Source organism: Harmonia axyridis, chromosome 4 (genome assembly GCF_914767665.1).
Source record: "Harmonia axyridis chromosome 4, icHarAxyr1.1, whole genome shotgun sequence".
Classification (NCBI taxonomy): domain Eukaryota; kingdom Metazoa; phylum Arthropoda; class Insecta; order Coleoptera; family Coccinellidae; genus Harmonia; species Harmonia axyridis.
The window spans coordinates 4,272,696-4,285,879 of NC_059504.1; the positions used below are offsets into that span (position 1 = coordinate 4,272,696).

General features: G+C 32.0%; 6 protein-coding genes across 6 annotated transcripts; 3 read left to right on the forward strand and 3 right to left on the reverse strand.

The window, feature by feature from the left end:
• The first annotated feature begins 186 nt into the window (after positions 1-186).
• LOC123678313 (5-demethoxyubiquinone hydroxylase, mitochondrial) lies at positions 187-1,038 on the forward strand. Its single transcript, XM_045615300.1, has one exon. It carries the CDS (start codon positions 333-335, stop codon positions 921-923), a length of 591 nt encoding a protein of 196 aa, XP_045471256.1. The 5' UTR covers positions 187-332; the 3' UTR covers positions 924-1,038.
• A 73-nt stretch (positions 1,039-1,111) lies between these two features.
• On the reverse strand, positions 1,112-3,544 carry LOC123678308 (mitochondrial intermediate peptidase). Its single transcript, XM_045615295.1, has one exon. The coding sequence runs from the start codon at positions 3,390-3,392 to the stop codon at positions 1,266-1,268; it is 2,127 nt and encodes a 708-aa protein (XP_045471251.1). The 5' UTR covers positions 3,393-3,544; the 3' UTR covers positions 1,112-1,265.
• Positions 3,545-4,035: 491 nt separating this feature from the next.
• LOC123678319 (dnaJ homolog shv) lies at positions 4,036-5,557 on the forward strand. The gene is made up of 3 exons (XM_045615307.1): positions 4,036-5,006; positions 5,083-5,293; positions 5,355-5,557. The coding sequence occupies exons 1-3, from the start codon at positions 4,200-4,202 to the stop codon at positions 5,417-5,419; spliced, it is 1,083 nt and encodes a 360-aa protein (XP_045471263.1). The 5' UTR covers positions 4,036-4,199; the 3' UTR covers positions 5,420-5,557.
• Positions 5,558-5,815: 258 nt separating this feature from the next.
• LOC123678318 (39S ribosomal protein L3, mitochondrial) lies at positions 5,816-7,480 on the reverse strand. Its single transcript, XM_045615306.1, has 5 exons — positions 7,317-7,480; positions 7,168-7,258; positions 6,713-6,922; positions 6,310-6,599; positions 5,816-6,252 (listed from the first exon to the last, which is right to left on the reverse strand). Exons 1-5 carry the CDS (start codon positions 7,388-7,390, stop codon positions 5,832-5,834), a joined length of 1,086 nt encoding a protein of 361 aa, XP_045471262.1. The 5' UTR covers positions 7,391-7,480; the 3' UTR covers positions 5,816-5,831.
• A 233-nt stretch (positions 7,481-7,713) lies between these two features.
• On the forward strand, positions 7,714-9,734 carry LOC123678317 (pyridine nucleotide-disulfide oxidoreductase domain-containing protein 1). Its single transcript, XM_045615305.1, has one exon. The coding sequence runs from the start codon at positions 8,336-8,338 to the stop codon at positions 9,713-9,715; it is 1,380 nt and encodes a 459-aa protein (XP_045471261.1). The 5' UTR covers positions 7,714-8,335; the 3' UTR covers positions 9,716-9,734.
• Positions 9,735-9,837: 103 nt separating this feature from the next.
• Positions 9,838-13,056, reverse strand: LOC123678316 (kinesin-like protein KIF14). Its single transcript, XM_045615304.1, has 2 exons — positions 11,678-13,056; positions 9,838-11,111 (listed from the first exon to the last, which is right to left on the reverse strand). Exons 1-2 carry the CDS (start codon positions 12,881-12,883, stop codon positions 10,188-10,190), a joined length of 2,130 nt encoding a protein of 709 aa, XP_045471260.1. The 5' UTR covers positions 12,884-13,056; the 3' UTR covers positions 9,838-10,187.
• Between the last annotated feature and the right edge of the window lie 128 nt (positions 13,057-13,184).

Sequence of the window (13,184 nt, forward strand, 5' to 3'; positions counted from 1 at the left end):
AAACAGGTCTCATGATTTTCAAAGAGCCGCACTGAGTTCATTGCGTGGTAACAAGTAAGACTAGTAAGAATCTGCTTTAAAAATATTTCCTGACACAACTACAAAATAAGATCATAAAGGTATAATATTTTTGTATGTTACTCTGTTCTGTAGTATTCTGTGCTTAAATTATTTGTTATTAGTGTTCTGTGATTCTCAGTCATAGAATCAAGAAAATCGCTGTTTTTTCTTGTATAGTGTTTCTTTTTATGACAATTTTTCTTGAACTTAATCAAAATTTTGAATGATTCATGGTGATTTTTCATTGATTCATTGAGTTGAATTATACCATTATGAGAACAATCAGACCTTTGTTGAAAAGATTGCACAATGTTAATACATTTTCACCAATGTACTCTACCACTACAAAAGCAAAAATTGACGAAATTATAAGAGTCGATCATGCTGGAGAATTGGGAGCAGATCAAATATATGCTGGTCAAATGGCAATATTAGGTGGCACATCAAAGGGACCCCTTATACAACATATGTGGGATCAGGAAAAAAAGCATCGACAGAAATTCGAAGAACTTATTCCAAAACATAGAGCTCGACCTACAATTATGTTGCCAATTTGGAATGTAGCTGGCTTTATTCTAGGTGCTAGTACAGCTCTTATGGGTGAAAAGGCTGCTATGGCATGCACTGTTGCAGTTGAAACAGTGATAGTAGAACATTACAACGACCAAATTAGGTCATTACTAGATGATCCAGAAAAAAATAAAGAACTTCTGGAAACCATAAAACAATTCAGAGATGAAGAACAAGAACATCATGACACTGGTATCGAAGCAGGAGCTGAACAAGCTCCATTTTATTCCACATTAACAGATATTATAAAAATTGGATGCAGAGGGGCAATAGCCATTTCCAAAGTCATTTGAAGGGTCAAATCAATATTTCTTCATAGTTTCTAACAAGTTGAACTTCAAACAAATTTGCCTAGGTGTGGGTCGATTTAAATCATTGTACATATGTGAATAAATTTTGTGAAAAATATGATGTGTTGAAAGCTGAAAAAGATTTTAACGTCTTTAATTGATAACAATTCAATTTCTACAAAAACAAAGCATTTCATCAATAAGTATAATTACTGTATACAACATTGTATTGCTAATACCCTTTTAGTTGATGTATCCTCATTCCTTAAATAGATTTAGATGATCAGTTATTAAAAGATATACAATTATTATATGATAAAATAACTATGAAGAAAAATAGTCAAATTAAGTCCTGTACATACTACTAAACTTCATTATCATCTCATGATTTTGACCAATTTCATTAGCTAATGAATTCGCAAGAATTTCAGGTGACACTTCCATTTTCAAGAAATCTGCAACAAGTACTTTTGGATTTTTACCTCCTCCATGTGCTAAACATTCTCTGCGGTAACTTTCACCATTAGTTCTATCTAGGGGATCCTTTTTGAAATAATTTTGCCAAATAGAATAAGCTACAGCGCGGGACACTAAATAAGAATAATATTTAGCTCCGTAGCCAAATAAATGACTGAACCGAAGATGCCAGGCTGTATTTTGTACTTGTTTCAGTCCATAATATTTTTCATGAAGCTCTGCAAGAACTTTATTACTATTTGTAAAATCTGGATTTTCACTATGGAAAAACTGATCCAATGCAGAATAAAATATCTGCATTTTGGCTTCACATGCATTAAAAACTTTCTTAGAGGCACAAAGTCGTTGAAGCATATCTTCAGGAATAGGATCGTTTGTTTCATAATGCCTAGCGAAAAGTCGTATTATTCTAGGGTCCGCAGCAAAGTATTCCATGAGAACTGAAGGAACCTCAGCAAAATCTGTGCTACATCTTGTACCAGTTATATGTTGATACTTTGTTCGAGCTAACATAGAATGCATTGCGTGTCCCATTTCATGAAATAAATTATCTACATTATGAGGGGTCAGTAATGAAGGCATTCCCCATGTGGGTGGTCGGAAATTCAGCATCAAAACAGCAATAGGTATCTGATATGAACCATCATTCAATTCTCTACCTCCTTGTATGGTGAAATGGCAGTCTTGGTTTTGTTTCCCAGGTCTTTCAAAAAAATCACAATAAATATAACCTAAAATCCCTTCACTTTCATGCTCAACAGCTAATTTATATACATCTCTTGACCAACTTTCACCATTCGCTATGGGATGATTAACAAGTGATATTCCATATAAATTTTGAAAAATTTTATTCAGTCCTTCCATACACGCACCAAGGGAAAAATATGAACTGAAGTCTTCCTGGGATACTTTAAACCAATCCTTTTTAGCCTTCATTATATAATGAGGTACATCCCAAACATTTACTTCTTTATTATTAATATTTTCAGATGCCTTCATTGTTTTCATGTACTGAAATTCTAATGTAGAATATTTCTCAATATTTGCAGAAGTTATGTCTAAAAATTTGACCACATCAGAAGGATTATCCATAGTTCCTCCTCTCAAAACTCTCTCTGAATAAGATTTAAATCCACAAGTCTTTGCTAAACAATGTCGAGCTTCTGTAAGATTTTTTAAAAGGAATTCTTGATGTTTATCAGGATAATAATATATTTTGTAAGCCATTTCTCTTATCATAGAATTGGGAGAATCAACATACAATCCTGAAACAATAATATCATCTCCATCAGAAATAAATAAATTTTGACAAAAAGGCGGAACTTCTGACTTTTTTATAATTCTAGGTGAATCACTCCCCGCAACAAATTGTTGACCCAGATTGAGAATTGTATTATTCAAAGAAACTACTTTATTCCTAAGACTTTCTGATAAATGAATACCATTTTGTTCAAAATCAAATAAAAAAAGTTCACCCACAAGATGATCCACCTCTGTTGTCTTCTTCACATCACCTTCTGTTACACTCTTTTTCAAATTATCATATAATTTTCTATTTGTGTTTAACTCTTCAACAATTTCACTTATACTTATACAAGCTTTTTCAGCAGCCTGTCGGAACTGAGGTACAGGATGAGCCAATCTCACAAATTCTGCCAAATCAGCTACTCTACAAAGCGAATCTGACATTTCATCAAAAATTTCAACCATTTTCCTGTTTCTGGTCGAATCTAGAGCTTCTCCAAGCAAATCTTGGATATTATTCATACATTGTGTCTGGAGTTTTAAAAAACCAAAGGCTGTGTTAAGCTCTGGTACATTGAATAATCCAGTTGTTGATTTATCTTCATAGTTATTTTTGGTGGAAGATGAATTGAAAGTTTCTGCCAAAGTAGATAAAGTTGTCTCCACATTCCTTTTTGAAATATAAGGAAACAGTTTTATTGATTTTCTACTCAATAATTTGTACATGTTTAAAGAAGTTGTTATTATCATTCGTTGCTCAAAAAGTTGAAATTGAAATGAACCATCGGATAGCTAGCTTTTTATTCCTCATGTTCAGAATTTTGTATTTTTGGAATTGATATCGAAAATACACAACCTAACTTTTTTCTATTGTTTTGACTTTTCTTAACAGTAGAAAATTTAGTGTGAACCATAGACCTAATATCAATATCATTGATATTAGGTCTATGATGTGAGCGCCATAAGATTCGATGCGGAAATCAATAGAAGTTTTCCTGATATCCTCAAATCCTTAAAATATAAAGGGCTGCCACCCATCGGTGTATAGCGCCAAATAAAGAATTCACCATGTAACACATTTTAAATATCGTTATAGTTCTCATAAATATATGGCTTATATTTATCAGAACTATAACGATATTTAATATGTGCGCTACAGGAAACGATGTGGAAATCAACTGAAGTTTAGCTAATCTTTTTAAAATTGAAAATGGTTGAGCATTATTGAAAGTGAAAGTTTGTGGTAACTTTAAAAGGTATTTGAACAAAAATACAAGACGACAGAAGACTATTTTCAAGTCAGAAAATTATGAATGTTTTACATCCAGGTTTTTAGAAGTTCTGTAATAATCATAGAATAATGAGTAATCCTCCACCAATCAAATCTATCCACATGTTTAGGATTGCCTTGTTGTCATTCATGTCACGGAAATAATTCAAGTTTCGGTATAGTTGAAAATCTTATAGGAATTTAAATGCTACTGAAAAATTGAATTGAGTGAAATCTCTGACTGTGATATGTTTAGTAGCTAAATAAACACATGTAATTATCCCAAAATGAATTTGAACAGAAATTTTTACTTAATAGTATTTGTATTAACCCAAACAATAAGTGCGGTATTAGCGGGACGAGATTTTTATAAAATATTAAACGTACCGAAATCCGCTACTCTGCACGAAATTAAGAAGGCATATCGAAGATCAGCCAAAGAATTACATCCTGATAAAAATAAAAATGATCCTGATGCTTCAACAAAATTTCAAGATCTAGGAGCTGCATATGAAGTACTCTCTGATGAGGAGAAGAGAAAGAAATACGATCGGTGTGGTGAAGATTGTCTTCAAAGAGATGGTATGATGAATGGTGGTGGAGGAATGGATCCTTTCTCCAGTTTTTTTGGGGATTTTGGTTTCCATTTTGGGGGCGGTGAACAGAAACATGAGACCCCAAGGGGAGCTGATGTTGTAATGGATGTAATGGTAACTTTAGAAGATCTTTATTCCGGTACTTTCATAGAAATTACAAGAAATAAACCTGTAATGCGAACAGCTAAGGGAACAAGAAAATGTAATTGTCGTCAAGAAATGATAACCAGAAATTTGGGCCCTGGTCGATTCCAAATGATGCAGCAAACTGTTTGTGACGAGTGTCCAAATGCAAAATTAGTAAATGAAGAACGTAATTTAGAAATGGAAGTTGAGCCAGGGATGGTAGATGGTCAAGAAACAAGGTTTACTGCAGAAGGAGAACCACATTTGGATGGAGATCCTGGTGATTTAATATTGAAAATTAAAACACAACCTCATCCTGTTTTTGAAAGGAGAGGGGATGATTTATATACAAACATTACTCTAAGTTTACAGGTGAGGCTCCAATTATGTAATACAAGTTTGCTAATTTATTATGAATGGATGAAAAAGGTAATATGTATTATTTCAGGATGCCTTGACTGGTTTTACCATGGAGTTGAAGCATCTTGATGGTCACATGGTCTCTATCACTAGGGATAAAATAATTTGGCCAGGTGCTAGAATAAGGAAGAAAGGAGAGGGAATGCCCAACTATTCTAATAACCATTTATTTGGAACATTATTTATTACCTTTGATGTAGAGTTCCCCAAGACAGAATTAACTGATGAACAAAGAGAAGGTATGGAAAAAATTTTTCAGTTTTACATAATATTATTTAATACCCATTTTCTTTTTTGCAGATATCAAGAAAATTTTGAATCAGAGTTCAAATAATAAAGTGTATAATGGACTCAGAGGATTTTGATGTGATGTGTATAAGTGATTTCCTTCTAACTAGGGTTTAAACAAAACTGTGTTCGTAAAAAATGTAGAAAATTTATTTATTGCAATGGACATTCGAACTTTGTTGATTATTTTTTAAATAGATTTATATTCAAGACAATTATTATTTTGTATTCTATTATATTGAAAATAATGTTTTTTTCTTCAAGTACATTTCTGGAAATCCCCAAGTTTATCACGAGATACCAAATAAAAAACATTTATTATGTTTGAAAAAATGAATATATTCTAAATTTCAATACTCCCATGAATCTTATCCTATTAAGCCGCTACCCTACACCATTCCAAGGTAATTGGGTTTTTGATAAAACTATGTATATCGCTGCTAATATTTGGATTTAAAGTATGAATACAACAATTTAGAATACATAAATTTATTCTGTTTCTTTAAACATTACACTGGGTTCTTCAAACAAATGTATTTCTTTGTCATAAATGTCTTCAGCAACTTCATCATTCATTAGGTAAGTAGGGAACGGTAAAGGACCTGCAGGTTTTCTAGTTGGCAAAATACTATCGTATATGTAGACTACATCATTAGTTCCCCCAGGAATTGCCTGCCCTGATACATATAAAACATTGTATTTTGTATTAATTCTCCAAATTTTCAAACCTTTGGCTACTCGATATCTGTTACCCATATGACCAGGCATTTTTGTACCTGGCCAGATTCGTCCCTTTGCTCCACCGCCACCAACGCAACCACCTCTTCGATGAGTTTTTGTAACACCATGAGATGCTGGCATACCTTTAAATCCATGTCGCTTCATAACTCCTTGAAAGCCTCTATCAATACTACAATATAAAAATATTTTGAATTTATGGTAACGATAATTATAATTCATTCATTACGTTTTACCCCTGACGTCTACGTAGTGACCAACAGGAAAATGTAATGCATTCAATAAAGTTCCAGGAGGTAACACAGCATCAGGACTGACGAAAAAACGACCCAATATTCTTTTAGGAATTACTCCACTGTGTTTGAATATTCCACAATATTCCTTAGTAAATATGGAAGGATCGGCTGCTTCTGCTCCTATCAGTAAACATCCTTTTTTGTTATAAATTTTTTCCACCCTTTGCCTTGGAGGATTGTACTCTTCAGGTGGAATATATTTCACAACATGATTATCTAGTATCTAATGAAAAATTGAAAATTATTGAGTGACAGCCAGTTCAATTACCATACATAAGAAATAATGTTAGGAATGAAAAAATTAGCGATTTCAGAAATTGTACAAGTTTTACACACCTGAATCAAAGTTGTTTGTATTTTTTTGCCATTTTTCAGCCATAATGGGTAGATACCTATTTTTCTGCCAATTAAACCAGTTCTCTTCATTTTATCCGTCCATTCTATATTTGTGTTAATAGGGGTTTCAGGTTTAATTACACTGTATTTATCTGTAACTACTTCTTTTATAAATTCTTTATTTTCGCTTGTCAAAAAATTTGGTTCTAACTGAAAAAAAATGTGAATATTCATCAAGTAATAATAAAAAAATCTTTGAAAATATTTTCAGTTCAAATAACATTTTTTAATGATTTGATTTCTTGTCTTCAATTGTAATTTGGGTGATAATTTTATATTATTCTACTTCTCTGTAGAATTATAATGAGAGAAATTTTATGGATATTTCACCATATTGATATGGTTGTAGTTCAACTGATTAATAAACTTAAAATGTTTTGTTGAATTCAACTTACAGATCTATGTTTTTTAGTAAGCCAAATGGGGTTTCTTAACTTTGGCCTAGCAAGAGCATACTTATTCCTTATAATTTCATTGTTAGTAATTCTGTAATGAAAATCAAATAAAAAATAAATTTAAAATTTCTCGTTAAAGAAAGTATTACGTTAAACCCCGCAGCTTCTCCTCTAATTGTTTAAATACTGTCCTATGAAATACATTACATAAAACTTGAGTCATTTTTATCAGATTACTCCGATAAATTACGACAAAATTTTTATATTTATAATTTAGATTTATAAAACCTGTTCAAATAAAGGTTAAATCAGTATCACAGACTACGCACATCTATTTTTTCTTCTTCTTCTTCAAGCACCTATCCAATTCTACTGTTGGCAATTATAATTCTGTTGGTAGCAATTGTTGAGCTTTTCCCAAACCATAGATTAACGAAGTAAACTATAAACTGCTCTTTCCGCTGAACGCAGTCAGTTTTAACAACTTTGAATCCTAATATTAGTAGGTAGATAGGTTATATTCTATGGTTAACAATCATAGATTAATGTTAACAACTCAACCTAAAACTACATGAGGAAAATATAAGTTGAATTATTCATCAAAATATTTTAGAATGTTTCCTTTGAATATTTTGAGGAATCCTGTTTTCAAAACTGTCTGGTCAAGGAGTATAATCATTTCACCAACTTTTCAAAGAGAAATTAAAGACAATACTATACTCGAGTACCGAGATATTACAAAAGATAGAACACAAGTCATTCCAGTTGAAACTAGCATTAAATATTTGGCGAGCCCTGCTTATCAACAAACTTACGGGTCGGATCCTGTTTGGAAGCTTTATAGACGAAATCATAAAGGAAGTATACCTCCTAGAAAAACTAGGAAGACCTGTATTAGAGCTGGGATCATAGCTACTGGAAATCCTTGTCCTATTTGTAGAGATGAGTACTTAGTTTTGAATGAAAACAACGTTGATCTATTGAAACAGTTTGTTTGTCCCCACACAGGGGAAATATTGAGCTATAGTAAAACTGGTTTATGTCAACAGAAACATTTGCAGTTACTCGTAGCAGTAAAAAGAGCATATAATTTCGGCCTTTTAACTTTTGATGTTCCATTTAGGTTCTATGATTATTCTGATTATATTGAAAGTGCTGAACAGTAAACATGGAAGCAACTTTCGTTGTAATAGGAGGGGGTATTGCAGGAGTTAGTTGTGCTGAGACTCTATCAATTTTGAATTCTAATAATTCAATTATTTTAGTTAGTGAATCTGCACTAATAAAAACTGCTATAAATGCTTTTGCAATAACAAGAACTCTTACCAGTTTTGAAGTTAAAGAAGATAATTTTAGTAACTTCAGTAACAAATATCCCAATGTTAAGGTATTACATGATACTTTAGAGAAAATTAATGATCATTCTCACACAATCGAAACTAAATCCAAATTAGTAATAAAATATCAATATTTGTGCTTATGCACTGGTGCATCTCCAAGACTAATTCCTCAAGCTGATGATTATCCAGAAATTCTAGGTATCAGAGATACTGATTCCGTAGAAATACTCGTCTCAAAATTGGCTAAATCTAAAAAGATTGCAATAGTGGGAAATGGGGGAATTGCAACAGAATTAATCTACCAAGTTAAAAATATTGAAGCACATTGGATAATAAAAGACAAACATATTTCAGCAACATTTGTTGACCCAGGAGCAGCAGAATTTTTCAATGAAGAGATGTCTACGGGTAAAGAAAATGAACAAACTGTTAGTAAGAGAATAAGATACAGTGAAGAAAATGTGGCAACAAGGGGAGCAGCGTTAGGCCCTGATTGGTACAAAAATTTGACAATTTCAGGATCAAAACTAGGAAGTGGCGGAATTAATATACATTATGAAGTTGAAGTAAAAGAAATTCATAAAAATGAAGATGGATGTCTTGAATTACTTCTAACCAACAATGAAAAAGTTACTTGTGATCTTGTTGTGTCAGCCACTGGAGTATATCCAAATTTGAGATTCACTTACGATACAAAATTTGACTTATCCAATGATGGTTTCATAAATGTTAACGAGTTCATGATGACTTCTGTGAAAGACATTTATGCAGCAGGAGATGTATGCAATGCAAATTGGCAACCAGCCGAACATTGGTTCCAGATGAAATTGTGGACTCAAGCTAGACAAATGGGTTGTTATGCAGCTAAATCCATGTATGGTGCCTACACACATGAAGAAGTGCTTCAAGATTTTTGTTTTGAAATGTTTTCCCATTCCACAAAACTTTTTGGATATAAGGTAATTCTATTGGGTTTATTCAATGGTCAGAAGTTAGGCACAAATTATGAATTACTATTAAGAATGACTAAAAAGCAGGAGTTTGTCAAGTTTGTTCTTGTGAATAATAAACTTCAAGGTGCATTATTGATTGGAGATACAGATTTAGAAGAAATGTGTGAAAATTTGATATTGAATCAATTAGATCTGTCCCCTTATGGTGACGATATACTCAATCCAGATATAGATATTGAAGATTACTTTGATTAATAAACATTGTTCTTGATTATTTTTTCTTTTCTTTCAAATTTTATATTTCTGAATATTCCTCAATCGAAGAGTATATGAAAAATGGACATTATTCAAATTTATTAAATGATTCACATCGGCCATTTTGTTCATTAGTAGTTTATTTCTTAAATCATTAACAAATGTGTATAACTACTGAAGGATATCTTGAAACCTTAGGGATAAAAGATAAAAAACAATTAAAACTTGACACATATTTGACTATGTTCAATGTTATAAAAATAACGAAATTTGTTCCATCAATTATTCAGTTATTGAATAAAAATTGCATCAAATCTCTGAAAGAGAATTGATATTTAAGATTATGAATTTTGATTAAGTTCTTTAGTTCAAAGATCAGTCTTATTTCTGCAATAAAATATCACATTATATATCTCAAACAAAACAAAATTAACACATATAATTAAAATTAATTATAAAATAACAATATATTTTAACTTTGACTTTTTTCTTGCGTTTTTTGTATCAAATCCATTATTGCAGTTTCATATTTCTGTACAGATTTGCTGATCGTTTCATATAAGGTATCTATATCTTCATCAACATCAGATAGTAATATGTTGGACAATGATCGGTACAATGCATTTATCGATTTGTTTATACTTTTTTTCATATTTTGTTTTGACATTAGTGTTACACTCCAAGTTATGTTGTTCATCATATCATCAACTTCTTTATACTGTTCCAACGAGTCCAAATCCCTGATTGTAACAGTGGTCTGTTTTTTATTTTTATAATCTGTCAGTATAAGATCGTTTTGTGAAGTTAAATAATAATTCATATGATGTTTTCTACACCATTCTTTTATAATACTGAATGGATCTGATATATGAGAGTCTATATCTTCATCAAGAACACTTTCAAGCTCTTCTAAGAAATTCGATTTATATGGTGTGAGATCTATGGATTTCGTAGAATTAGTCATAATTCTCATTTTTGATTCAAGTTCCTCCTTCAGTTTTTCAAGTTCTGCCAGTGATGTCAAGTGAGCAGCTTTATTCTCTGAAAATTTTTGTTGCCAGGATAATTCGGCCTCAGCTAATCTACTTTCAGTTTCTTTAAGTTCAGCTTGTAATTTCCCAAGTTCTTTCATTTGATTCGAATGATTTTCGTTTGATTTTGGACATTCGTCAGGATTCATTGATTCATAATTACTTTGTAAAGATTTAAGTTTTTCAACTTCCAATTTCAGTTCTCTGATGATTTTTTCTTGGGGATTTTCATTGATTTGTGCCTTGTTTACTATCTGCTTCGCTTTACAAGCATATCTGAGGGTTGATAAAGTCTCGTCTTCGCACAAACTCGAGGGGCTGATAGTTGCCAACATGGTTGTGAGGGAGTTTCCACCTAAACTCTCCTGAAGTAAATAAATGTACAATGAAATGAAAGAAATTCTTTAGGAAATAAAATTAATTACAGTTTAGTATGTCATATACAGGGTGATTCGCATTTAAACGGACAAATGAAAACTGGGTGTAGAGGATGATTCCAAAATACTCTCATATGGATATTCTAAGTCATTTATGGTTTCCGATATACAGGGTGTTTTCTGAAATTTGGAAGATTTTTATTTCTACGTAACTTTTTAATCACAGATGGCTTCGATTGAAAATTTGATTTTTGGATAGCATAAACATAAAACAATGAAACCTGATTTTTGAAGTTTTTTTCCCATTGTTGTATTGAGGCAATAGATTTCAGAAAATACCCTGTATATCAGAAACTAGGTGACGAATAACCAAATGGGGGTATTTTCAACAGAAACATGCGAGGAGAGTGTGATTACTTCAATTTTCAAACTCGGTTTTAAAATATACAACAGATATTAAAATTTGAATTTTTTTTTCAAAAAACTATCCAGTAATGAAATCAAGTTTCAAAAACTACCAGTAAATTGATATTCCTGTCCTTATTTATACTCACCTTCAGTAACCAAGTCAAAACGGAACTCCTATATGGTACAAATGAAGATTTCTTATCAACAAGAGAAGAAATAACATGTCCCAAAGTTAACAGTGATTTATTAATACTGCAACTCTCTCGGAGTTTCTCATCATTGTTTTCTCCTTTTTTATGCAACTCTAACCGTGATCTAGGTGTGCTCTCGCTATTACAATTCCCCAATTTTTCATTCAATAATCTTTCATTTCCTGCTAAGTCTACCAAACTGACACTACTCCTTCTACTTCTATTCTCTTCATTTCCATCGCCTAATATGCCGCTCAAAAAGTTCAGGTCCACCTTAAATATACTATGTGATCTAGATGACTGTTCGTTCATATTTGTTGCTGCAATAGCTCTATTTCTATTTCCTATTAATAACCAAAGTCGAAGTTCATCATATGTTTTCACAGTTTTATAACTCAAATTTTCAACATAAGGTCCAGTGACGGGGTTTTCTCTCACCTTCAAGGTACTTCTGTTAGTTATGTCTTCAGTTAACAATAGATCGTAAATTTTCTCGTTGTATATTTCGCAATAACTGATGTTCAAAGTAGCGGAACAATTGTCTGGTAAATTATTTGTACGAGAAATCAAGTCTCTACAAAATCTGGGTATTAGACCTGAATATTCTTCAGAATCTATATCTGCTTCACTCCTACCCATCATGCTAAAACTTTTTCCTGATCCCGTTTGTCCATAGGCCAATAGACAAGCATTGTAACCTTTAAAGGCTGATTGTAATAGGGGAACCCCTAAGGATTGATATATCCTTTCCTGTGAAAAGTAGGTGGAATCATTTTCGTCGTATGACTGAAATATTTTATCTACATTGAACTTATACGAGCTGGTTTTCTTCCTTGGATCAACATCAACGTAAATAGCGTTATTTCTTATACTTATAATGTTTTTTTCTCCATCATTCAATATTTCTCTGCCACTTATCGGGCGAATTCTAACTGCAACAGATATTTTATCGATCGAATCCTCATTCTTTTTCGAGTTGTCTTTTGTAATTGTGGATTTGATACCACCAGCGGAACCTCCTTGTGACGTTCTTGGATTTATTAAAGTCGAGGGATAGCAAATTTTCGATCTAGCTGTTTTGTTACCGATCCGTCCAACAATTCTGTTTGATATTTCATCGTTTAAATAACTTTTCGGTGTGCTGGTTGCTAAAAACGCCATTTCTTTTTCAGACCAGATTATTCCAACATTAGATGGTATTTTTATACCAAATTTTCTCTTGATTAGACTCCGAAATAATAAAAATTCGGATGTGGATCTGCTTATCTTGTCAAATTACTCTTTATGTGATTTGTAACACTTTTTGTGAATTTTTTTGAAATTATGTTTCACTTATGTTTGAATTGCGCATACGAAATCATAAAAGATCAAGGCGCAACATATATAAGGTAGGTATTAGCATTTTTATTGGATATAAATATTTTGACACGAAAATTTTTTCCCTGAAGGAATTGCAAATTTT